Source organism: Bombina bombina, chromosome 9 (genome assembly GCF_027579735.1).
Source record: "Bombina bombina isolate aBomBom1 chromosome 9, aBomBom1.pri, whole genome shotgun sequence".
Lineage (NCBI taxonomy): Eukaryota > Metazoa > Chordata > Amphibia > Anura > Bombinatoridae > Bombina > Bombina bombina.
Window position 1 is genome coordinate 124,573,267 of NC_069507.1, and position 26,110 is coordinate 124,599,376.

At 37.1% G+C, this 26,110-nt stretch overlaps 1 protein-coding gene across 1 annotated transcript in view; it reads right to left on the reverse strand.

Moving 5' to 3' along the window:
- The window catches only part of FTSJ3 (FtsJ RNA 2'-O-methyltransferase 3), a 94,862-nt gene extending 70,163 nt beyond the window's left edge, over positions 1-24,699 (reverse strand). The window contains exons 1-5 of the mRNA XM_053692340.1: positions 24,302-24,699; positions 9,372-9,474; positions 4,982-5,087; positions 4,615-4,661; positions 4,464-4,543 (exon numbers count right to left, since the gene is read on the reverse strand). Of these exons, the coding sequence (XP_053548315.1) occupies positions 4,464-4,543; positions 4,615-4,661; positions 4,982-5,087; positions 9,372-9,438 (300 nt within the window). The 5' untranslated portion in view covers positions 9,439-9,474; positions 24,302-24,699. The remainder of the gene's footprint in view (positions 1-4,463; positions 4,544-4,614; positions 4,662-4,981; positions 5,088-9,371; positions 9,475-24,301) is intronic.
- Positions 24,700-26,110: the final 1,411 nt, after the last annotated feature.

The window sequence follows — 26,110 nt, forward strand, 5'->3', positions numbered from 1 at the left end:
CCTCTAATTCCACTCCTTATGATTGGACAGAGGGTAGATAGGCTGGGAATTCCACTTTATTTTGAGTTGAAAATGAATAGTGAATGATTGTGGTATAGGAGCAGCAGAAATAAACTGCTAACGAGTGAGTCTGCTGGCGTTTAGTGCCCAACAGTGCGGTCGGATATCCGGAAGTGACGTCACGAAAGTGCGTCACGTGCCTTACGCGTTTCGTGAGCATATCAACTCACTTCATCAGAGGCTTGTGATCTGTTGCCATCCTAATGGCACTTAAATAGCCTAGCAATTGTCAATCATGAATATTGATTGGTATAGCCCTGCCTAATTAATGGATTCATTATTTGTCAATTTAGACAAAGTAAAGCAGATGGCTTTTTATAGCAGTAATGTGTCTATTGTTATCGTAGTTAAAAACTTTCTTAGAGGTATAAATTGGCTATATGGAAAAAAGTATAAAAATATAAGAACTATATATATATATATATATATATATATATATATATATATATATATATATATATATATATATATGTAAATAAAATATTAAAAATATAGGTAAAAATATATATAATATAGGAATAGTATTTTGCAATAGATAAGTGGTGATTTATCAACACTGTGTATCATTATGCAAGTATTATTCAAAACATTTTTTTTACAAGAGAATATATATAAGTATATCCCTCTGTGTTAGGATGTGTGTAATACATGAATTTAATAAAGTATTATAAAGAACCCTGAAAAGTTGAGTGATCACTTATAAATAAATACAATGATAATGAGTGGTTATAATTCTTCCACTCTAAAATGTTGGTTCCGAGATTGATGTGTATTATGCTTAGAGGAAGGCTGCTAAATCTATATCTGTATTCAGACCATATGGTTTTCTGGTTCGTAACTTATAGATCCAGTAGGTCTCTTTTTCTTAAATGTAGCAGTCTATTTACCCCTACTATGTGTGGTATATGTTCAATTGCCTTAATTGTTAGTTCCTTCTCATTTTTGTTATGGAATTCTTCAAAATGGGTCCCAATGGCAAAAAGCCTCCAGTTCCTGTAAATTCTTGGGCTGTCTTGCATGAACTGCACGTTTGAGATCTTCCCAGAGTGGATCAATGATATTGAGGTCAGGAGACTGAGATGGACACTCCAGAACCTTCACTTTATTCTGCTGTAGCCAATGACAGGTCGACTTGGCCTTGTGTTTAGGATCATTGTCATGTTGGAATGTCCAAGTACATCCCATGTGCAGCTTCCGGGCTGATGAATGCAAATTTTCCTCCAGTATTTTTTATGGTTGTGGCCAAAAAGCTCAATTTTGGTCTCATCACTCCAAATGACTTTGTGCCAGAAGGTTTGAGGCTTGTCTCTGTGCTGTTTGGCGTATTGTAAGCGGGATACTTTGTGGCATTTGCATAATAATGGCTTTCTTATGGCAACTCAACCATGCAGCTCATCTTTCTTCAAGTGCCTCCTTATTGTGCATCTTGAAACAGCCACATCACGTTTTCAGAGAGTCCTGTATTTCACCTGAAGTTATTAGTGAGTTTTTCTTTGCACCCCGAACAATCTTCCTGGCAGTTGTGACTGAAATGTTAGTTGGTCTACCTGACCATGGATTGGTTTCAACAGAAACCCTCAATTTCCACTTCTTGATTAGAGTTTGAACACTGCCGATTGGCATTCTCAATTCCTTGGATATCTTTTTATATCCCTTTCCTGTTTTATACAGTTCAACTACCTTTTCCCGCAGATCCTTTGACAATTCTTTTGCTTTCCCCATGACTCAGAATCCAGAAATGTCAGCACTGGATGAAATATGCAAGGGTCTGTCAGGAGTCCAGAAACTCATTGACCTTTTATACACACACACTAATTACAAGCAAACAGATCACAGGTGAGAATGGTTACCTTTAATAGCCATTAAAACCCCTTTGTGTCAACTTGTGTGCATGTTATCAGGCCAAAATCACCAGGGTATGTAAACTTTTTATCAGGGTCATTTGGGTAGTTTTTGTTGTCATGATTTAAAAAGAGTAAACACAGTTGATTGATAATAAATGGCTTCAGCCAAACACTAACCATAAGTGAAAGAAAAGTTTTTGTGTTGTTATTCATATTCTCTGAAAAATGGTCAAGAAATCTCAAATTCTGAAAGTTTATGTAAGCTTATGAGCACAACTGTACACACACAGTGCACACAACTACAAGCACAGTAAACACGTACACACACAACTACAGGCACAGTAAACATACACACATTGCACACAACTACAGGCACAGTACACACACATTACAAACAACTACAGGCACAATACACACACATTACAAACAACTACAGGCACAGTACACACACTGCACACAACTACAGGCACAGTACACACACTGCACACAACTACAGGCACAGTACGCACACTGCACACAACTACAGGTGCAGTACACACATACACACTGCACACAACTACAGGCACAGTATACACACAACTACAGGCACAGTAGACACACTACACACAACTATAGGCACAGTAGACACACTGCACACTACTACAGGCATAGTAGACACACTGCACACAATTAGACACAGTAGACACACTGCACACAACTACAGGCACAGTACACACACTGCACACAACTACAGGCACAGTAAACAAGTACACACAATGCACACAACTACAGGCACACTACACACATACACTATTAAATTTACAAACAGTGCACACAACTACAGGCACAGTACACACTACACACATACACTATTAAATGTACAAACAGTGCACGCAACTACAGGCACAGTACACACTACACAACTACTATTAAATGTACAAACAGTGCACACAACTACAGGCACAGTACACACATACAATAGAACTCGTGCACACAACTACAGGCACAGTACACACATACACACAACTACAGGCACAGTAAACACGTACACACACAGTGCACACAATACATGCACAGTACACATGTACACACACATTGCACACAATACAGGCACAGTACACATGTACACACACACATTGCACACAATACAGGCACAGTACACACACATGTACACACACACATTGCACACAACTACAGGCACAGTACACATGTAGACACACACATTGCACACTATTACAGGCACAGTACACACATACAATAGAACACGTGCACACAACTACAGGCACAGTACACACATACCATAGAACACGTGTACACAACTACAAGCACAGTGCACACAATACATGCACAGTACACACAATACATGCACAGTACACACACTGCACACAACTACAGGCACAGTAAACATGTACACACACACACATTGCACACAACTACAGGCACAGTACACACATACACTAGTAAATGTTCACACAGTGCACACAACTACAGGCACAGTAAACACGTACACACACACACACAACTACAGGCACAGTGCACATGTGCATACACACATTGCACACAACTACAGGCACATTACACACATACAATAGTATACATGCACACGAATACACAAATAAAATTAACAAAAAATATTGAAATCCTCACCAACAAAAATCCATGTCACAATTTTCCTACACACAGTAGAAGAAAAGTAGAAACACACAAAAACCAGAAGCTGCAGCGGGAAGGTCTAGCGGTATACTGAAAACTTTCCCCTGCTCTTCCGGTTTTGATTGAGACAGGATTATGACACTGAGCATGCGTAAAATTTAACGACTGACGTCATGTCGTCACAATGCATTGCGGGAATGAGTTAAATGCAAAATTAAAAACAAAGCTCCATATGGAAGTAGGAGGCGTTCAACGCATATTACATAACACAACGAAGACAAAAGAAGTTAAAAAGTTTACACACCGCTCTGGACTTGAAATTTAGAAGCAAGGCAGGATGATTGGCAGTAGGGAACACTTTGGATAAGGTTCGTAAGGCATTAGTATAGACTGTCCCTTTAATTGAAATCATTGCAATATGTATTATTCATCATTTAAAAAATATTTTACCTTTTATTTAAATGTATTGTAACTTCAATTGTGCAGTGTAATTTACTTCTCACAGACCTACAAAGAGGCTTGGGTCTCTACAGGAAGGTTTTTCTAGCTTGATGTCAAATCTTCTAGAGTAACTTGAGCTAGTTTATTGATAAGTCTGTTTTGCTCATGTTATGAAGAGGCAGAATGCAGAATGTCTCCTGTTACCTCATGGCAGTGGCCACAATGAAAATTAAATTTTGCAAGAAAACAAGTAAGCTGTTTCTTTTAATGTTGACTTTGAATTAAAATGTTTATTTTTACTAACAGAGCAGTGTTTCATATCCCTTTAAATTTAGACCATAATGTGTTTATGATTCGCTTGTCATATTTACTATGTACACTATAGAAAATGGCACAAAAATATAGTGCTTTTTTTACATTTTATATAGCGGCATTTTCCCACAATGTTATTTTTGCAAGATAAAGCAAAAGGTTTAAGAAACGCACCTGCCTGCATTCCTCTGTGGTTATATCTTGCTGCAACGTTACCACATTGGGAATTGATTTAATAGGCACAATGTCCACACCTGCGAAAAGAAAGCACATGAGGAATCATTCAAATAATCACAATTCAGCAGACTTTAAAAATCTCACTCACCTATAATAAGACTGGACAATGGCATAAATTTTGAAGCAACTTGAAGCCTAATATATGGGAAAAAAAATATGATGTGAGTGGTAGATGGGAACTCATTAGATTAGGTAATTATACAATTTTGTATATATATTTATTTTAAATAAACTAAATAAGAAAACTATAAAAAATAAAACTGTGCATAACCCTTTAATAACCCTATTATACAGTGCAGACGAGCTGTACAAATATTATATAACATATTATACAAATTTGTAGTGTTTAGTATATATTTATTTCCCTGACCCTAGGCTTCTCAGTGCTACCTTTAAATCTCTTGAACTTTGTTATCCAGTGAAAGAAAAAGTTGATTAGGATCACTATTACTTACCATCCTCCAGGTGCAGCACAAAGATCCACAAGAGCACGTGCTCTCTGCAGGAACTGAAACTTTCTGTTCAGCTGAATCAACTTAAAAGCAGATCGTGAGCGATACCCTAAAAACAACAATGACGATTTGTACAATAAGGAGTCAGAAAGGCCCTATCTGTCATATATGCCTTTTTTACCCACTTTCTATTTAGGGCAGACTTCTAAATCAGTGACTGGCAAATCACCGATTTAGAAGTCTTTTGAACTCATTGCAATTAAAAATATCAGTGTTACCTACAACACACACACACATATATATATATATATATATATATATATATATATATATATATATATATATATATATATATACATACAAACACAATACAGTGTTTTTTCACCATTAGAAGCAATTTTAGAAAATAATTAAAGTTTGCAGAAATTATCAAAATGGTGAAAGCCACCATGTGAGGTTAAAGAAAAGTGTTTTTCTTTGTCATTTTAGTGGCACACATTTCTTCCTAAATATTTTAAACATTTTATGGTTTCACATTTAGCATTTGGTCACCTTCCCAAAACAGTGATCCTTAACATCCTATACCTGTTTTTAATAGACAAGGGAAAAGTGGAATATTAAGGAGTTACATTATATGGCGAAACGTACAGTATGTGGTCACCTGATTATCAACTATATGAGCTTATTGGACATCGCATTCCAAAACCATGGGGCATTAAAGGGACACTGAAACGAAATTTTTTCTTTCGTGATTCAGATAGAGCATGACATTTTAAGCAACTTTCTAACTTACTCCTATTATCAACTTTTCTTTATTCTCAATGCAAGAATATAAGTTTAGATGCTGGCCCATTTGTGGTGAACAACCTGGGTTGCCCTTGCTGATTGGTGGATAAATTCATACACCAATAAAAAAAGTGCTATCCAGAGTTCTGAACCAAAAAAAGCTTAGATGCCTTCTTTTACAAATAAAGATAGCAAGAGAACGAAGAAAATTTGATACTAGGAGTAAATTAGAAAGTTGCTTAAAATTGCATGCTCTATCTGAATCACAAAAGAAAAAATTTGGGTTCAGTGTCCCTTTAATATAGTTGCCACGTAATTCTGTGGGAATTTGTGCCCATTCATCCAAAAGAGCACTTGTGTTGTCAGGCATTGATGTTGGATTAGAAGGTCTGACTCTCAATAGGCATGTTAATTTATCCCAAATGTGTTCAATGGGGTTGATGCCCAAGCTCTGTGCAGGCCACTTGAGCTTTTCCACACCAAACTTGTCAAACTAGGTCTTCATGGACCTCACTTTATGCACAGGGGCACATGAAAGGGCTTTCTCCAAACGGTTGCAACAAAGTTGAAAGCACCCAACTGTCTAAAATGTCTCTTTCCTGTAGCATTAAGATGACTTCACTTGAACTAAAGGGCGTATCCCAAACCCACGAAAAACAGCCCCAGACCATTATCCCTCCTCCACCAAACGTTACAGTAGGCACTATACATTCCTGGAAGAAGCATGCTGGAGGGAGAATGTAATATTTGGAAACAATCTAAAATCAGTTAAACACAGGCATGTGCTGAGTCAGACAGACTGGAGTGTCAGCAAACTCAGTAGGTTGGTAAAGAGCTACAGCCACCCTGAAGAATCAAAGCCTCAGACCTTCCAGTAGTCCATGTTGTGATCCCTTTATTTACTGTGATCAGAAGAGTCCGAGAGTGGCCTGTCTTTTCTCTGCTCATCTAGCAGAATTTTAACTAAGTTCGGCCAAGCTAAAAAAGACAAATGCTACTTGCGAAGGAAAGCAAAATGTTGACGTTTTGCAGTGCATTTTTTTTATTTATTTTTTAACAGACCCTATCAAGCTACAGATGGTTATTCCTAGTTTCCACAGTCACCAAACATAATATCCATTTCCATACTACTATCTGCTCCCGTAGTCAAACCTATTTGTTAGTGACAGAAGCCATCTGATAATAATCTGTACCTGAGACCCTCTGATACCACCTACCTACTCGTGCCACTAAGTTTAGATGCCGGCCCATTTTTGGTGAACAACCTGGGTTGCTCTTGCTGATTGGTGGATAAATTCATCCACCAATAAAAAAGTGCTTTCCAGAGTCTGAACCAAAATTACAGCTTAGATGCCTTTTTCAAATAAAGATAGCAAGAGAACCAAGACAAACTGATAATAAGAGTAAATTAGAAAGTTGCTTATAATTACAAGCTCTAACTGAATCATGAAAGAAAAAAATTGGGTTCAGTGTCCCTTTAAGCCAATTAGTGCCCTCTAATGAGTAACTCCAGGGGCAGGAGCACGTTATTTATCTATATGGGACACATGAACCAACACCCTCTTTCTGTAAAAACCTATCAAATGCATTCAGATAAGAGGCGGCCTTCAAGGGCTTATAAATTAACATATGAGCCTACCTAGGTTTAGCTTTCAATACCAAGAAAACAAAGCAAATTTGATGATAAAAGTAAATTGGAAAGTTGTTTAAAGGGACAGTCAACCCCAGAATCTTTGTTGTTTAAAAAGAAAGAAAATCCCATTATTACCCTTTCCCCAGTTTTGCATAACCAACAGTTATAGTAATATACTTTTTACCTCTTTAATTACCTTGTATCTAAGCCTCTGCAGACTACCCCCTTATTTCAGTTCTTTTGACAGACTTTCATTTTAACTAATCAGTGCTCACTCCTAGGTCACTTCACGTGCATGAGCTCAATGTCTAGTGGTCAAAATGCATTCAGATTAGAGGCAGTCTTCAAGGTTTAAGAAATAAGCATATAAGCTTTCAACTAAGAACACCAAGAGAACAAAGCAAAATTGGCGATTCCCTAGCTTTGCACAACCAACATTATTATATAAATATACTTTATAACATTTAAACCTCTAAATTTCTGCCCGTTTCTAAGCCCCTATTATAGCCTCTAATTACATGCTTTTTTATTTGCTTTTCACAACAGAATACTGCTAGTTCATGTGGGCCACAGAAAACATTGTGCTCACGCCCCCATGAAGTTGTGCACAACATAGCACTAATTCGCTAAAATGCAAGTCAATAGATAATAAATAAAAAGTAATGTGATCAGGGGGCTGTCAGAGGAGGTTTAGATACAAGGTAATCACAAAGTTAAAAAGTATATTAATTTAACCATGTTGGTTATGCAAAACTGAAGAATGGGTAATAAAGAGATTATCTAGCTTTTTAAACAATAAAAATGTTGGAGTTGACTATCCCTTTAAATTACAGGAAAAGAGAACAAAATAAATAATGCAAGTATATTACAAAGTGTTTTAAGTACACAATTAAACATTTTATATATTACAATCTGATACTGTTTAATATCCTTAGAAATAAATACAAAATACAAAACTGTAAAGCACATGTGAAAGTTCCTGAGAGTTTGGAATATATACCAGTAGTGTCCTGTGAATACAGGTCTCCCCTTGTTTTAGTCCCAAAAAATCAAATCACAAATGAAGGGAGGAGAGTAGTCAAAAGGAATATCCTTCACTCGCAGCCTAATCCCAGGAAAACAAAAGGAATCCACTTTGACAGAAGAGATCCTCCAAGAGAAAATCTAGAACAAAAGAGGGAAGGGCGCACAGCAAGAGAGTAATTTCTGGTGTAGTATGTCAGGTAACTTAGAAAGAGTTGAATAACTCTTTCCCTCAGTCACCAGATCGTTGTTTTCCTTTCAGGTGTAGACCTCTGATGAAGCGATCGTGTCGTGAAACGCGTCAGACCACACCCCATCACTAGCCTAAGCTACGATATTGGTGCTAAGGCACGTTTTTAATATCTCCAGTTGTTTGGAGTTATTTTTTAAAAACTTTTGATTGTCAAACTAATTTTAATTTATTTGTACATATGTGTCACAATAAAGAGCATTTATACAAACAAGTTTACCAACGAGTTTGTTAGCCCACATCCCTCTTCCCCTTTTGCATACTACAGAAGGAGGTCACAAAGATAGTTTGCAAACAGGGTATTAGCCTCCCTTCTGAAACGGTTAATCTTCTGTTGGCGAGGTGAGGACTACACCTGAAAGGAAACAGCGATCTGGTGACTGAGGGAAACAAAGTTACTATCTACAGTGGCTATATGCCACACAGTGTCTTATCCATACCTCATAGGAGTTGAGGTCAACACACGTGAGTGGTCATTTGGCTACACTGTATTGAACTCTAAGTTAACTGACATACTACACCAGAAACGACTCTCTTGCTGTGTGCACATCCCTCTTCTGTTCTAGAGATATATACATATGTGTGTGTGTATGTATGTGTGTGTGTGCGTGCGTGAGTAGCAACAACATTGTCAAGCCCTGTTTTAAACAATATATAGTTGCTTTTATGCGTCTGAATTTAATTTAACGTCTCTTACTTACCTGTCTCTTTCGCTAAATGATAAAATTTATCCTTGCGACTTTTTCCAACTTTACCCTTCTTGCCCATTTTATAGATTATAGTTTAGAGGTTAAAATGTTCACTCTGTAAATGTATGAAAAATAAATGATTTCATAATTAGCATTTAAAATTAACAAAGAGTAGTATACATATTGCAGAGGCTTTTTGCACGTCAGGTTGCGCTTCTATTACAAGTTGAAAGTAAAAAGTTAGCGCAAGAGCAAAAACCCAACAAGCGCAAAGAGGTAAACGTCAAATAGTGCAACCACTTTAATGTATTCCCCCATATACTTCAATGAAACGCAGAAAAACTGCAAAAGAAACACCCATACTCGCACTTAACACAATAACTTCTAGTCTATTTATCCTTAAATATATGTATGAAATATATGAACATTTTTTGTTTTATATATATGGAACCAAGCGCTGCAACAAAGCTCTCTGCAAACTATGTCAACACATTTGTGAAAGCAGCACAGCTAATCACAAGAGTAAATCCTATAACATTAAAGGGGCATATTCAAGTATATCTGCAAATGTGGTATACCTGATACATTGCAGTGCATGTGAAGTGGGATGTTATATTGGAGAAACAAGCCAAAAACTGCACCTTCGGATGAACTTACACAGATACTCCATCAAAAACCACTGTGAAACAAAATACTGTACCCCTGTTGGTCACCATTTCACCCAACCTGACCACTCCATCCAAAACCTCAAATCCAAAACCTTCAAAAACACCATGGAAAGAAAAACCTTTGAAATGAAAATGATAATGCACTTCAACTTGCTAAATTCTGGACTAAATGTGGTTTCTTAACCCATTATCAAATTTTTTTGTAATGTACTTTTCATATACTGTAGTCAATTACATTGTATATTCCACACTCTCTATGCATAGGTAGATATCTGTGTTCAAAGCGACTTAAGTGGTCAAGGTGTCGATGGAGAAAATATTGTGCTGAAAACAAGTTTAGTTACAAACTTCCTTATTGCCACATTCGGAATTATTAAAGTTACTATTACAATGAGAACTACAAAGTGTAATTAAAATATAATGTGGATCCACACTATCACAATTAAAAATATATAACATACATTAAAAACAAGTTACATACATGGAAAATTGCAATTAAAAACAGTAGTAATGCAATGAAAGGTCTACAATTAGCTGAAAATTGATCACATGAGAATCTAAATGGATTAACCAATGCTGGTTTTGGTGTGAATATTTGCTTACACCCGGTGTAAGAATTGTTTAGAAAAAATGATGTAGCGTGTGCACCTTCAGGATAAAGATAATGTTAATTATCTATAGAAATGTAAAAGTGAAAAATAGATATAAAAATAAGAATAAAATCAGATTAGTGATGCTTTTTGTTGGTGCTTTTAGTGTATCAGTGGAAAAAAAATGGTAAAATGTGAAAGAAAAAATCCTTATGAGATATACAAAAAATCTTTAAAAAATAAAAATAAAATCTTGAATACTTGTGCACAAAAAAAGGTATAGTGGAACAAAGTCTGGTGGTAGTGATCCAATAAACTAATAAAGAGTGAGAATGGAACAAAATCTAATAGTTGTAATCCAATAGACTGGTGGCTTGCACTCGGTCTATGTAAACAATATAAGTTTAGTATATGAATCAGAAATTGTATATAAAAAAACAAGCTTATTTCCTGGCGGTGAGTGTTTTAATTAGTTCCTGGTGGTGAGAATCCACTCAGCTGTCCCTAGGTTTCTCCTAGTGGGCAGGCAAAAAGATCTTGTTTCCTGGTGGTGAGAACCCTCAGCCTGGATCTGGGGTCCTAGTAGTGGCTTTATTTTATATTATAAATTTCAAATAAAGGTAAAAGACAATAGTGTAGATAGTACAAAATAGTGTATTGCAATGAAATAATGCTTACCAGCTAGGGTCAATCCTTATCCCTTACTCTATGCATAGGTAGGCAGGTGAGCCTATGTCTACACTTTTGTCATTATTATTCCCCTTTTTTTTTTCCTTTCTACTTTTTGACTATCTTATATTCCCCTGTCTACCTAACCTCCCATCTTTATTTATATTGATTCTATGTTGATATATAACTTTGTCAGTATATGCTTTGTGTATAACCATATATTTCCCCTGCCTGTTATCTTTTACTGACACGATCTGCCTATCTCCTAAACCCCCATATGATTTTTATGACACCCCCTCCTCCCCCCCTGCATTCAGACCTCTGTAACATTTTGTCTTTTTAGCCTGTGTTTTAAGATATAATCTGTAAATTCCATCAAATTGTTCAGTATTGCTTCAGACTTGAAAAAGGAAGACACTCTTCTGAAAGCTTGTCATCTTATAAATGTATAGTTAGTCCAATAAAAAAGTATCATTGCTCAATGCAATACTCTTGTTATTTTGAGATTATATATATATATATATATATATATATATATATATACACACACACACACACACACACATATACATACATATACACACATACATAAATACACACATACATAATCCAAAATTGAACCCAGCACTCGCCCATCTTAGCAGCTCCAGGGTAAAAAGTCCACATAAAGAATCCACAAAGGAAGGCACTCTCCGGTTTGATATAACGAATTTACTGCATCAAATACATGTAAACGTTTACATGTATTTGATGCAGTAAATTCATTATATCAAACCAGAGAGTGCCTTCTTTTGTGGAATATATATATATTTGTTAAAATTATGGTGGAGATAAAAATCTGAGATTAAAATCCTCCATGTCTCAAAAATAAATCAATACAAAATTTTTGCATAGGAGATTAGCACATCCAAGCAAGTTCCCCGCTTGCTTCTCCCCAGTAAAACTCTATGTATATTGTTACCAATGCACAAGAGGATTCTTGGTAAGATATGCAAATTAGATATGCAAAATCTCAGATTTTTTTTGCTTCAAATACTGTTTTAACAAAGTGATCCCTTAATAGGGTGATTGCAGCAATACAGAAACCACTGCTATAAAGCCTGTTTCGTTCTTTTTAGAACTCGTCAGTAGCAGATAGATTTATGGTTGCTGCTTCGGTAAATCTCATTTCAGGGTTAAATCAAAATTCATTAAAATTATGGTGGAGATAAAAATCAGATTTAAATCCTCCATGTTTGAAAAGTAAATCAATACAAAATTTTTGCATAGGAAATTAGCACATCCAGGTTCCCCACTTGCTTTTCCCCAGTAAAACTCCATGTACATTGTTACCAATGCATAAGAGGATTCTGGGTAAGATATGCAAAATCTCAGATTTTGTGCTTGAAATACTGTTTTAACACAGCGATCCCTTAATAGGGTGATTGCAGCAATACAGAAACCACTGCTAGACAGCCTGTTTCGTTCTGTTTAGAACTCTTGAGATTTTGCACATCTTACCTAGAATCCTCTTCTGCATTGGTAACAATGTACATGGCGTTTAACTGGGGAAAAGCAAGCAGACATGTATCTGCTACTGACGAGTTCTAAAAAGAACGAAACAGGCTGTCTAGCAGTGGTTTCTGTATTGCAGCAATCACCCTATTAAGGGATCGCTGTGTTAAAACAGTATTTGAAGCGAAAAATCTGAGATTTTGCATATCTTACCCAAAATCCTTTTGTGCATTGGTAACAATGTACATGGAGTTTTACTGGGAAAACTGCCATTTTTGCAGAGAATTGTGTGGCAGCAACTGGCTTTCATCCTGACCTGCAGTCATCTGTGAGTAGTGTGGCGGTGGTCAAGCGGTGGTGTGGCGGTGGGACAGCTCAAAGTTGTGAGCAATAAAGTGAATATTTAAAAAAAAAAAAAAAAAACTTTTAAAGTGCACTTTTTTTTCTGTGATGCATGTGAAAGTGTGAATGTAAACATTGGGATTTAGATAACATGTTTGTTCATTAAGGGTTGCACTTGCTACTATACTACTTGCTTTTAGGATGTATTGCTTTGTGAAATTTGTGAATTTACATTATTTATGTTACAGTTAAAATAATATACAGTCTCTAGCTCTACTCCATCATCAGAATATATAGAGGATGATAATATTAATGATATAGATAATAATGTGATAGTTACTTTTTAATAGAATTACTGATTTAGATTCCCAGAAGATAGATCATCAATCTCCTAAACAGTACACAGTGGTGCAGTGAGTGCACATATTTTTGTTTTGTATAATATTTTTCCTCTAATTTTAAATAGTTATTTTTTTATTTACATTACAATTACCCTTATTATACCATTTTGCAGTCCAGTAGTGTACCATAACACAAATCATTTTTAATAAATAATAAAAAAAAGGTCTCATTCTCTTATTTTATTAGTTTATGTTCCACTTCCCAAATAAGTTATATTGGTTTAATAATATATTTATTTTTTATTTATGGATGGATGCATTGCTGCAGCAAGTGCAAATAAAGTAATATTTTTTTTTTTTTATTTAAAAAAAATAAATAACATTCTAATATTTTTTTTATTGTAGCTCAGCCTCTGCAATTAATGCAAGTCAGATTGGGGTTTTTTTATGATTGATGCTAGGCTAGTGCTGCAACAATAAAAAATCATTAATGGTTAATGAATTTGGTGAGCAAAAATATCAAAATTAGCATGATGCTTAAATGTGCAAGCAATGCATTCATTGTGTCAAGTCTGCAATGCCCTATTAACTGTCCATGTGCATTGTGCAGCCACAAAATAGCAGCCCTAAGTATGCCTAACCAATTGTGTTTAAGAAAAAAAAACATAGCTAATTTAATAAAATATAAGTCAATTTAATTTCAAATGTTTCTTAGGATGCCATGCCATGCTCTATTGCTCTTGAACACAAAACAAATTAATTAAATGTAGAAAAAAAGTGTTTTTTTTTACTTTTATGTCCCTCCCAGTCCATTACTGTTTCTGACTGTGTTGTTGACAACAATGAACAAACACAACACAGTCAGAAACAGTAATGGACTGGGAGGGACATCAAAGTAAAAAAAACAAACACTTTTTTTATACATTTCAAATTTTCATTCATTTATGTTGGCTTTCCAAAAAGTAGAACTTGTCTCCCTCCCACCACCACCTTATTCTAAAAATATTTTATGTTCATTGTTCAACCAACAGCAAATACTGCCTGACAGTGCCTGTGTGTCATCTACTCAAGTTCACCAAAGTCAGCCAACAGCTGTGGTTCCAGATTGCATCCTGTTTCTTCTTCTACAACAGCAAGGTCATCCACACATCCTGCAGCCTGTTTCTTCTTCTACAACAGCAAGGTCATCCACACATCCTGCAGCCTGTTTCTTCTTCTACAACAGCAAGGTCATCCACATCCTAGTGCAGCCTGTTTCTTCTTCTACAACAGCAAGGTCATCCACATCCTAGTGCAGCCTGTTTCTTCTTCTACAACAGCAAGGTCATCCATACATCCTGCAGCCTGTTTCTTCTTCTACAACAGCAAGGTCATCCACACATCCTGCAGCCTGTTTCTTCTTCTACAAAAGCAAGGTCATCCACACATCCTGCAGCCTGTTTCTTCTTCTACAACAGCAAGGTCATCCACACATCCTGCAGCCTGTTTCTTCTTCTACAACAGCAAGGTCATCCACACATCCTGCAGCCTGTTTCTTCTTCTACAACAGCAAGGTCATCCACACATCCTGCAGCCTGTTTCTTCTTCTACAACAGCAAGGTCATCCACACATCCTGCAGCCTGTTTCTTCTTCTACAACAGCAAGGTCATCCACACATCCTGCAGCCTGTTTCTTCTTCTACAACAGCAAGGTCATCCACATCCTAGTGCAGCCTGTTTCTTCTTCTACAACAGCAAGGTCATCCACATCCTAGTGCAGCCTGTTTCTTCTTCTACAACAGCAAGGTCATCCACATCCTAGTGCAGCCTGTTTCTTCTTCTACAACAGCAAGGTCATCCACACATCCTGCAGCCTGTTTCTTCTTCTACAACAGCAAGGTCATCCACATCCTAGTGCAGCCTGTTTCTTCTTCTACAACAGCAAGGTCATCCACATCCTAGTGCAGCCTGTTTCTTCTTCTACAACAGTAAAGTCATCCTGCAGGTGCACTGCAACTCTGAAAGCCTCTGTCTTCTACAACAGCTAGGTCAGCCATTCAGCCAGTGTCTTCTACAACAGCTAGGTCAGCCATTCAGCCAGTGTCTTCTACAACAGAAAGGTCAGTCATCCAAAGCCAGTGTTTTCTACAACAGCAAGGTCAGTCCTCCAGAGCCAGTGTATTCTACAACTGCAAGGTCAGTCTCCTCCAGTGAAAGTCAGTGTTGCCTCAGTCTAAATAAACATGAATATGAGCAACCCCATTGTTGTTGTCTTTAAAGTTTATATTTAAATCATTTCAAGTGTATAAGCCTGTGGTCTCTTGTCTCTTCTCAATCAAGGTGACTGCATCATCATTAAGTTAAACAATGCTATGGCACTACAGCCTTTTTTTTTTTCTTCTTTAAAGTGCAGCAAGCCTGTGTTCTCTCTTCAATCAAGGTGACTGCATCATATAGCACATTGTTGTCCTCTCTTTAGATTCAAGACTTTCAAGTGCCTGTGGTCTCTCTCTTGTCTTAAAGGGACACTCAAGTCAAAATTAAACTTCATGATTCAGATAGAGCATGTAATTTTAAACAACTTTCCAATTTACTTCCATTAACAAAATGTGCAGTCTTTTAATATTTACACTTTTTGAGTCACCAGCTCCTACTGAGCATGTGCAAGAATTCACAGCATATACGTATATGCATTTGTGATTGGCTGATGGCTGTCACATGGTTCAGGGGGAGTGGAAATAGACATAACTTTGCAATTTATTAAAAAAAAATCTACTACTCATTTGAAGTTCAGACTAAGTGCTATTGCATTGTCTTCTTATCATGCATTTGTTGATTATGCAAATCTACTGTATTGACTGGTCCTTTAATTGCAACAGAAGCATATCATCCATTCTTTAATTATTAATCAAAATAAATTGTGTGATTCTAATAAAAAATCTTTAAGAAGCTTTTTTAAGACTGCTTCTGCTGCATCATCTCTGCAACTTGAAGAAGCTATACTAGCATCATCAGAGCTAAGCTAACTGCATTGTCAAGGCCATTCAATAGTTCTCTGTCTTTGTATTCAAGTGCAAGACTGTGGTCTAGTCTATTTCTGCCACGGTTGCCAGTGACACCTGACCCTACTGATATTGGCAGTGTGTGCGGTAGTATAATCTCCTGATTCTCCTCATATTTTTTGTGCCAGCTGGTATTGTGTGCGTGGTACATAAAATTTAAGATGAGTTCTGAAGAGCTGTCCATGTCCAACAATAACGACGGATGATGATGAAAATTATGTTGATGTTGCTACAGAATTGTTGGTGCCAAAGAAAAATTCAACATCAGTTGTTTGGGAATATTTTGGATTCAGAAAAGATGATGAGAAACAGAACCAAGTAATCTGCAAAACTTGTAGAATGAGTGTTGCAGCAAAACAACGTAACACATCAAACCTGTTCCAGCACCTTAAACAGCGGCATAATGAAATCTTTGAACGATGTATGGCAAAAAAAACCCCGGTAGAGAAAAGACAACACAAACAAGCTGTAAATCTAAAGTTGAGCAGCAGCAATCAATCATAAAGGCATTTGCAAACACAGCACCATATGGTAAGACCTCAAAAAGGCATAGAGAAATAACCGCTATTGCATATTATATATGCAAAGACATGGTGCCTGCATACACAGTTAGTAAAGAAGGCTTCAAAAGAATGATACAGACACTCAACAAGAGATACCAAATGCCATCTCGCAATTACTTCTCAGTAGTTGCAATCCCAGAAAGGTATGCAAAATGCAAAGCTATAGTTGAATCTGAGATAAATCAATTGAAATACTATGCAACAACAACAGATATGTGGTCAAGCCGAACAATGGAGCCATATATGAGTTTAACCATGCACTTCATCAATGATGATTTTGAGATCAAAAGTCTATGTTTGCAAACATCATACTTTGCTTCTGACCACACTGGAGAGAATGTAGCACAAGGTTTGAGAGAAGCTTTGGCCTCATGGGGACTCTGTGAGGATCAACAAGTATCAATCACCACATACAATGGCACAAACATCACCAAGGCTGTTGCTCTGAATAAATGGAGAAGACTACAGTGTTTTGGGCACATGTTGCATCTTGAAATTGAAAATGCAGTGAAAGATGAGCCTTGCATTTCTAGAGCCACAGGCTTATGCAAGAAAATGGTTTGCCATTTCTCACACAGCTGGAAAAAGAAGGTGGCATTAACTCAAGCCAAGGAAGAACTTCAACTGCCAAAACATTCACTTATAACAGAGTGCCCAACAAGGTGGAGCTCAAGACAAAAGATGATAAGAGTTTTAAAGCAACAGAGAGCATTGACTTCTCTCTGCAGACAGAAAAAACAGACATCTGGTTCCACAATGGCAGGACACTGATGTTTTTGAATCTGTGAGTAAGGCACTGGGGCAAGTTCAAGATTTCACTCATGCCCTTTCTGGAGAAAACTACGTCAGTGTATCATATGTTAAACCAGTTCTGCATCTATTAAACACAAAGATACTGGCTCTGGAGGAAGATGATTCTGACCTTACCAAGACACTGAAATCCAAAATTATTGAATATATAAATAGAAATTATGAAGATGAAGATACTCAAGATCTGCTAGATATGGCATCATTCCTTGATCCACAATTCAAGACAACCTACATAAATGTGGATAAAATTACAAGCATCAAGGCCAGGGTGATGTCTGATATGGCCATTGTGTCTGAGCATGAGCAGCAAGTTGTGCAGAAGGCAAGTCAAGCAATCAGCAGTCCACCATGCAAAGTTATAGATATAGAAGAAGAAACAGTGCAAGCACCTGCAGCAGATGGTCCTCCTCCTGCAAAGAAATCAAGAAAGTCTTTAGGAAGTTTTCAAGACTGAGTCCGCTGCACCATCTCTGCAACTTGAAGAAGCCATAGCATCAGAGCTGAACAGCTACCTGCTTTCTCCCTCTATTGATAGTGAGAAAAATCCTCTACAATGGTGGAAACTACATCAGATTAACTTTCCAAAATTGAGCAAGCTAGCACAAAAATATCTTTGTGTTCCTGCAACTAGTTCACCATCAGAGAGGGTGTTTAGCGCAGGAGGAAATGTGGTGACCGGTCAACGTTCATGCTTGAAGCCAGAAATGGTACATATGTTGTTTTTTTTAGCCAAAAACCTAACCCACTAAAAACATTAGTAATGCTTAAAATAAAAAATGTTCTACAGTACTACTGTAGTTGTACTGTCCTAGTCAGATGTTGGTTTTTGTATCCAAAAACCACCTAAACTATCTAAAGTCTAAAAACCATGCACTTTTTAAATGTTATAATATATTTTATTTATGTTATTCTCTTGTTATTACATATATTACTAAATTATTTACTATTACAAAAAATCATTACAATTCCTTCATGGGCCCTGCTTTTACAAGCTCTATGTTATAGTTGTACTTAACGTGTCACTCACTATGACAAAAAAAAAACATTATGATGTTGTGAGCTCAAATACTTAGTTATTCACATTTCTCTCCTGTGTGAAAATGCACATGCACTTTGTGCACTGACTGTATTCTGGCTGTATCGATGGCCAATGCCATAACCAGGGCAGGCCAGCTTCCAAATTCCAATGTTTTTCTATTGTATTCTCTGTTTTAATCTTGAATAATGTACTCTTACCGTACGATGCTGCAGTGCTGCTGCTATTAGTTGATGCATGGATGTTAAAAACAGGTTGCAGGATTTACCTTGTTAATGTTAATGCCAAATCCCGCATGTTTTCCTGGATAGTAGTCACTCAGCTAAATGACTAATACATGAAGCAGTGTGTGCGTTGTACTAAGTACGACCTTATTGTGCAATTAGAAAGTCACAAATCAGTGCTGCACAGTACGCACTTTGCAAGTTTCTCCATCCATGTAGTTGTACACTTCTTCATATGTTACTCATACCACAGATAGACTGACTGGCCAAGAAAAAATGGACAATGTGTTGTGGTAATAACTGTCTAGCTAGTTTAATTTCAATTTGCTGTTGTGTGTGTTGACTGAGTTTACTTTTTTGTAATGTATTAAGTATTGTAGTTGTACTCTAACTACCAATGTTCTAAGTGTTCTGTACTACAGCTAGAGCTGTAAAAATGTATGTAATGACAGTCTGCAAGGATTGCCCTTGTCAATGCCACATCCCCTATGTTTTCCTGGACAGTGGACAGTGACTCAGCTAAATAACTAACACATGCATCAGTGTGCATTGTAATAGCTTTACTGTGTTGATGTGTTCTACTTCTTAGTGGTCTTTTATATAGATCTACTACTACAGAATAGCTGTGACTAGTGTGTGATTGTATATGGCAGGCTGCAGGATGTCAGGATTGACCTTGTCAATGCAAAATCCCTCATGTTTCCCTGGACAGTAACTCCTTAAATGAATAACACATGCAGCAGTGTGTGCATTCATTGTACTTACTTTATTGCAAACTGCACTTATATTTATTTATATATACAGAACTTTACAAGTCATACTGCTGTAAAGAGCAATTTTCAGGTTTCTCCATGCTTACACTGTTTCATATGTTAATCATACCACTGTGTCCACACTGTTAGAATGACTGTCCAATAAAAGATGACAATGTTGTGTGAACTTGTGTGTCATAAGACCTAATAACTGGCTAGTGGCTACTATTTTATCACATCACAGACAGCAAATTTTATTGTAACTATTCTTTGTTTTGTATTTTTATGCTCAAATAGTGTATTGGACATTGATAAACATGTACATTAAGATTATGTAGTGTTAAATAAATTGTTTAATGCTAAATGAAGGTGTTATAGTCATTTTTAATAAAATCTCAATCACGTTTTTTTTTGGTCATATCGCCCAGCCCTAATATATATATATCCTACACAACCTTAGCACTCCCTGTAAGGTAACATGGGCCAGTGCAGAGTCTCCAAACACACTCCAGGGGTGTGGAAATTTTTTAAAAAAACTACTTGTCCAAGGGACTAAAGTAGGAGCCCAATCTACTTGTCCTGATTCACAAAATAATTTTAACCAGGTTTTTCTCTAAGGAACGGTGATACAGTATATGTGCACTGATACAGAATATGTGTGCACTCATACAGTATATGTTTGTACCTATACAGTATATGTGTGCACTGATACAGTATCTGTATATATGTATTAATGTATACAGTACATGTATATATGTATTTTCCTAGAATGAAGAAAATAGAGAGACGCACTCTCTGAGACAGAACAATAGCTAGAAAAACTTCTGTGCTTGTCCACAAGGCCAGTGCCACTCAGGGTGCAGTCTCTTTTTGCACACTATGCCTTTTCACAGAGAAAAAATATCCTGTAGCATATCAGTCTGATCCTGCCCATTGACAGTCCAGCAGCGAAATACCAGGCAATTCTTCTCTGAACAAGACAAACAACAAACCCCAGACATACGTTTTGGCCTCTCTTGTATTTTCTACCTTGTCTGTGAGGAACAATGAAAGAAAATTTAATTTATGCAGCATAGAAAGGATTATATAACAAGATGACTACATTTAATAATTTGCTGATAACATTTATTTTTTATTAATTTGTGTACCAGGAAGATGTGAGTATGGCTAGTTACCGCCACCTAGAAACATTAGCCTTCCTTATTACAGAGATGCCAATGCTGTTATGTGAGGAGCCTCATACCCTTTTAAAAATGCAACCAAACCTATCTTAAAACACTGGATTTGACAGGAGCTAGAAGAGGAGCCTTATGCTAACAACCAATAGCAGGGACTGATTGGGCCACTTATAATTATAATTAAAGTGTTCTGTTTGAGAGAACAAAATTTCCACATGAGCGGTAGGATATAGAAATATATTACAGGGACAGTGAATTCAAATATTTTCTCCTTTCATACAGAAAGTACAGCATTTATTCTATTTGGCAATGTGTATTTATTTTTTAAAAAACAGCTTAATGTATTTTTTTTATATTATTTGGAAAAAGCAATTGACCTATCAAACCACTATCTCAGGTAAGAGTTTAAGTACGGTCGTAATACATGCACACTTATCTACATCTATTCAGACACATACATACATATAGTATACATACACATGCATATACATACAGATACATACACACACATACATAAACACACATATATACACGCATATAGAGTACATATATAAATGCACGCAAATATATATGCATACACACATACATGCATATAGAGTACATTTATAAATACACAAAAATATATATGCATACACACATATGCATACAGACACATACATGCACGCATATAGAGTACATATATAAATACACACAAATATATATGCATACAGATACATATACAAAACACATTTCAGACAGAAGTAAATGTATTATTTGTGCAACGAGGGTGTACATAATGCTAAACAGTCTGCATTTGCAGGGATTCCTGCTTCCGGTCTTCACTTCTAAACAGGATTATAGAATGTGCACTCTCTGACAGTCAGCAGGCAGGGTAAATATATACTATGGAATGTGCAGGTCCGGCAGGAGCGAGTTGTTTATCTAAGGCACACAACAATGATCTTATGACAACTTCTAGCAGTGCTGACAATAGCACTTTCTACGCTCTTCTGCTCTTTAAAAAAGTTGAGTCGCTCTTTTTACACAAAGTGAGCAGCTGATAACCGGTAGTAAGATCACTGAGGGACATAGAGGTAAATATATTCAGGAATGAGAAAATTAATCAGAAAAAAACGCAAAGGAAACGAGTTTGTATACAACGATCATTAAAGTGTCTGCTCTCTGGCCCCGGGTAAGAGTAAATTGAAGAAATCAGGGAATTCATAAGCTGGAAGTTGAGGGGAAAAATATGCAGATATTAAACAGTGACGTTAATAAAGGATGTGAAACACTTTACTAGAGCGAGTTGTTCCTGTGAGGAAACGCAGGCTTCTGTAGAGAGGGGTAGGCGGTAGTAAGCAATTCTAAACGGCCACTTTAATGTCAAGCTTTCTTGGCATACCGGCAGACTTTATCCGCTGCATGTTCAGAGCAGGCGTGCTTAAAACAGAGGTTTGACATTAAAGTGGCCGTTTAGAATTGCTTACTACCGCCCACCCCTCTCTACAGAAGCCTGCGTTTCTTCACAGGAACAACTCGCTCTAGTAAAGTGTTTCACATCCTTTATTGACGTCACTGTTTAATATCTGCATATTTTTCCCCTCAACTTCTGGCTTATGAATTCCCTGATTTCTACAATTTACTCTTACCCGGGGCCAGAGAGCAGACACTTTCATGATCGTTGTATACAAACTCGTTTCCTTGCGTTTTTAGTCTGATTAAATCATTTTCTCATTCCTGAATATATTTATGTCCCTCAGTGATCTTACTACCGGTTATCAGCTACTCGCTTTGTGTAAAAAAGAGCGACTCAACTTTTTTAAAGAGCAGAAGAGCGTAGAAAGTGCTATTGTCAGCACTGCTAGAAGTTGTCATAAGATCATTGTTGTGTGCCTTAAACAACTCGCTCCTGCAGGACCTGCACATTCCATAGTATATATTTACCCTGCCTGCTGACTGTCAGAGAGTTGAATGTAATTCACAAAGACTGCACACATTTGTTGTACGAGGCTTCTTCTCCCGCTCTCACTCTGCCCTCAAGACACTCAGTTCACTTCTCCCCACTACCGCAACACCCCCCTGCTGGCCGCTTTTAAAATGACATTTAAAAAAAAAACTTTAGCCATCCTGCGGTCGGCTTGCCCGCAGCAGGGCTAAATGTAAAAAAAAAGATATGCCGGCACACAAAACTGCATGTCCCGGGGCGTCGGGCGATAGGAATTGCACATCCCTGTGTGTATATATATATATGTGTGTGTGTGTATTTAAATTTAGAATATATGCCCCTATGCGAAGAACATTGGAATGTTAAATATCTACAGTACATACACAATTAAAACACTTTATTAAATGTGAATGTTGCATAAATATGATTTTTCCTGTTTTCAGCTACTTGACTGCAAAGGGCTCCAACATACTTATATGCGTGTATATATAAGTATAGCAAGACTGTGACTCTTTAGGCAGTCTTTACGCACGTATAGAAAATATTGGGATAGGTAAACTATATTACAGAGATGCAGATTAAAAAAAAAATGTTCAAATAAGGAAACTGAAGTAAAAGGGTTAATCCACGCTAACATATGTATCTATATTTGTATTCTTTTAAAATGGCTTTATATTTTAGGCAAACTGTCCTTTTAAAGTCTAATGGATTCAGCTCATAGCAAACAATATTGAGTTAACGTAATAAGTAGTATTCAAATCCTTTACAAATATCAGTAAAAAAAAAATATTGCAAAGTATCACGCTGCCCCCCGGCATCAACTACATAATGCGACCCAGCTGGCAAAACAGAACACAGATATAATACGGTTTACTAATGTAGACTATTTGCGTTCTCATGTGTTTATTCGATACTGAATATTTATATTTTCGCGAAGAAATCAATATATAAGCACACAATAGAACGACGGTTCATATCCTCTGTAACAGTACACAGAATTCTGAGGACATGGCCATTAAAACGGTATACATTGTTTCGCATTAAATGCTAAGGGTTTGACTTTTCACGCAACTACAACAAGAATGAGTTGTTGTATGAAACCAATATTACGTAAGAAAGCTAAAATAACGTTATCTTGCTAGTTTACAAACACCAAGCTTGGCTTGATATATATGGAAGTATGAGCTTCTTGCATGTAAACGCATCATGTTCAGGTAATTATCTCAAACAATACATACAGTTACTGGTACATTAGTGTAATATCAAACAACATACATAATTACAAAATAAATTCAGTACATGCTTCTTACCTCTTCCACGTGGAAACAAGTTAACTTCCGGTATGTCGCTGTAAAATGACGTAATTGGAGTATGTTCTATTTGCCTTACAGTGAGAATATGATCGCTCATTCGGTCGGTAGTAGAGAGGCCAAAGTGTTGTAGCCGTGTAATTAGAGAGGTGCTGCCATCCGTTGTAACGAGTTCCCGTCTAACACAGACGTACCTTGTTCATTTTCAGTATATGAATTAGCTAAATCAGTGTGGTCGTTCAAATTGATAGCGATAGATGCTATATACGGATAGGAACTAGATCATAGTCACAGTGTCACACAACAAGATGCCATATTGCTGTAGAATATATTACCCTAGTGGTAAGGTCATGTATTTGGATATGATTTGACTGTACTGACAGTGCAAGTTCCTATACTGCCAAATGATTGTTAAAGGATATGTTGACCACATTGGTCATAGATAGGATTGAGATCACCATGTCAGAGCTAAATTCTATACAGCTAATGGAACTTTATCCCTAGTGGCCAGATCTTGTATAGGAACCGGACCTTTCACAGTAACAAAGCCATATGTAATGCCATACTACTAATGCACATTGAGTTGATAGGCACAATTCCAATTTTTACCTTGAGCTAATACAGGTCATGAATAGAGTTAGGAACCTACAGCTATTTAACAGCTTAGTAACAAGTCATAGCTAAGCCTTTAAGGATGACTGGTGTACCTTGCATTGTGGCTGCTTCCTGGGTTGTGATTATTGTTGCCACCTCAGCCATGTTTTCCTGGACACTATGAGTTACACATGCTGCATGGTAAGCAGGGTGGAAAATGTATTGTGCCTCTGGACATCACATGAATAGTGCTGATGAACAGCACAATACATGTTCCTCCCTGCACACCCTACAGCATGTGTAACTCATAAGTGTGCAGGAAAACATGGCCGAGGTGGCAACCCTAGTTGTGATAGCGCAGTTGTTGCTAATAGCATGCCTTAGTGTTTTGGGAACTGCCTAGGTTTGCCACTCGCAGCGGTTTCACTGGGACAGTCCCGGTCTGAGGCTCTGTGTCCCGGAACTAGCCTCAAATGCCCCAGGCTAAGTGCTCCCCTGGTGCAGCAGTGAGCAGACTTTACAAAACATTAGCTGGCCAGAGGATCGCTTACAACGGGTGAGTCTGCTGCCTGTGGAGAGTAAGACACAGATTGCTTGGTGTGGGACAGTGGGAGGGGGGAAGAGGGTCGAGGAGTCGCCACATCCGATTCCCGCTGCAGGCTGAGTCTGAGAGCGACAGAGAGACTGAAGCAGGCAGGTGTGTTGGTGCGTTGCCCGCGCGGCGAGCTGTGTCTGCCTGCTGAAACATGGCCATTTTTTACCTTAGTGCAGCAGCCAGCAGTATGCAGCCTTCCTAAGCCAACAAGTGCAGAGCAGTGCAGCCACACTGTAAGTAATACCTGACTGTGTCTGCTGGTCATTTTTTGTGGGGGCTTAATTATGTGTAAATATAATATATATATATATATATTATATACAGTGGATATAAAAAGTCTACACACCCCTGTTAAAATGTCAGGTTTCTGTGATGTAAAAAAATGAGACAAAGATAAATCATTTCAGAACTTTTTCCACCTTTAATGTGACCTATAAACTGTACAACTCAATTGAAAAACAAACTGAAATCTTTAGGTAAAGGAAAATAAAATAATAAAATAATATGGTTGCATAAGTGTGAACACCCTTAAAGGGACACTAAACCCACATTTTTTCTTTCGTGCTTCAGATAGAGCATGCAATTTTAAACAACTTTCTAATTTACTCCTATTATACATT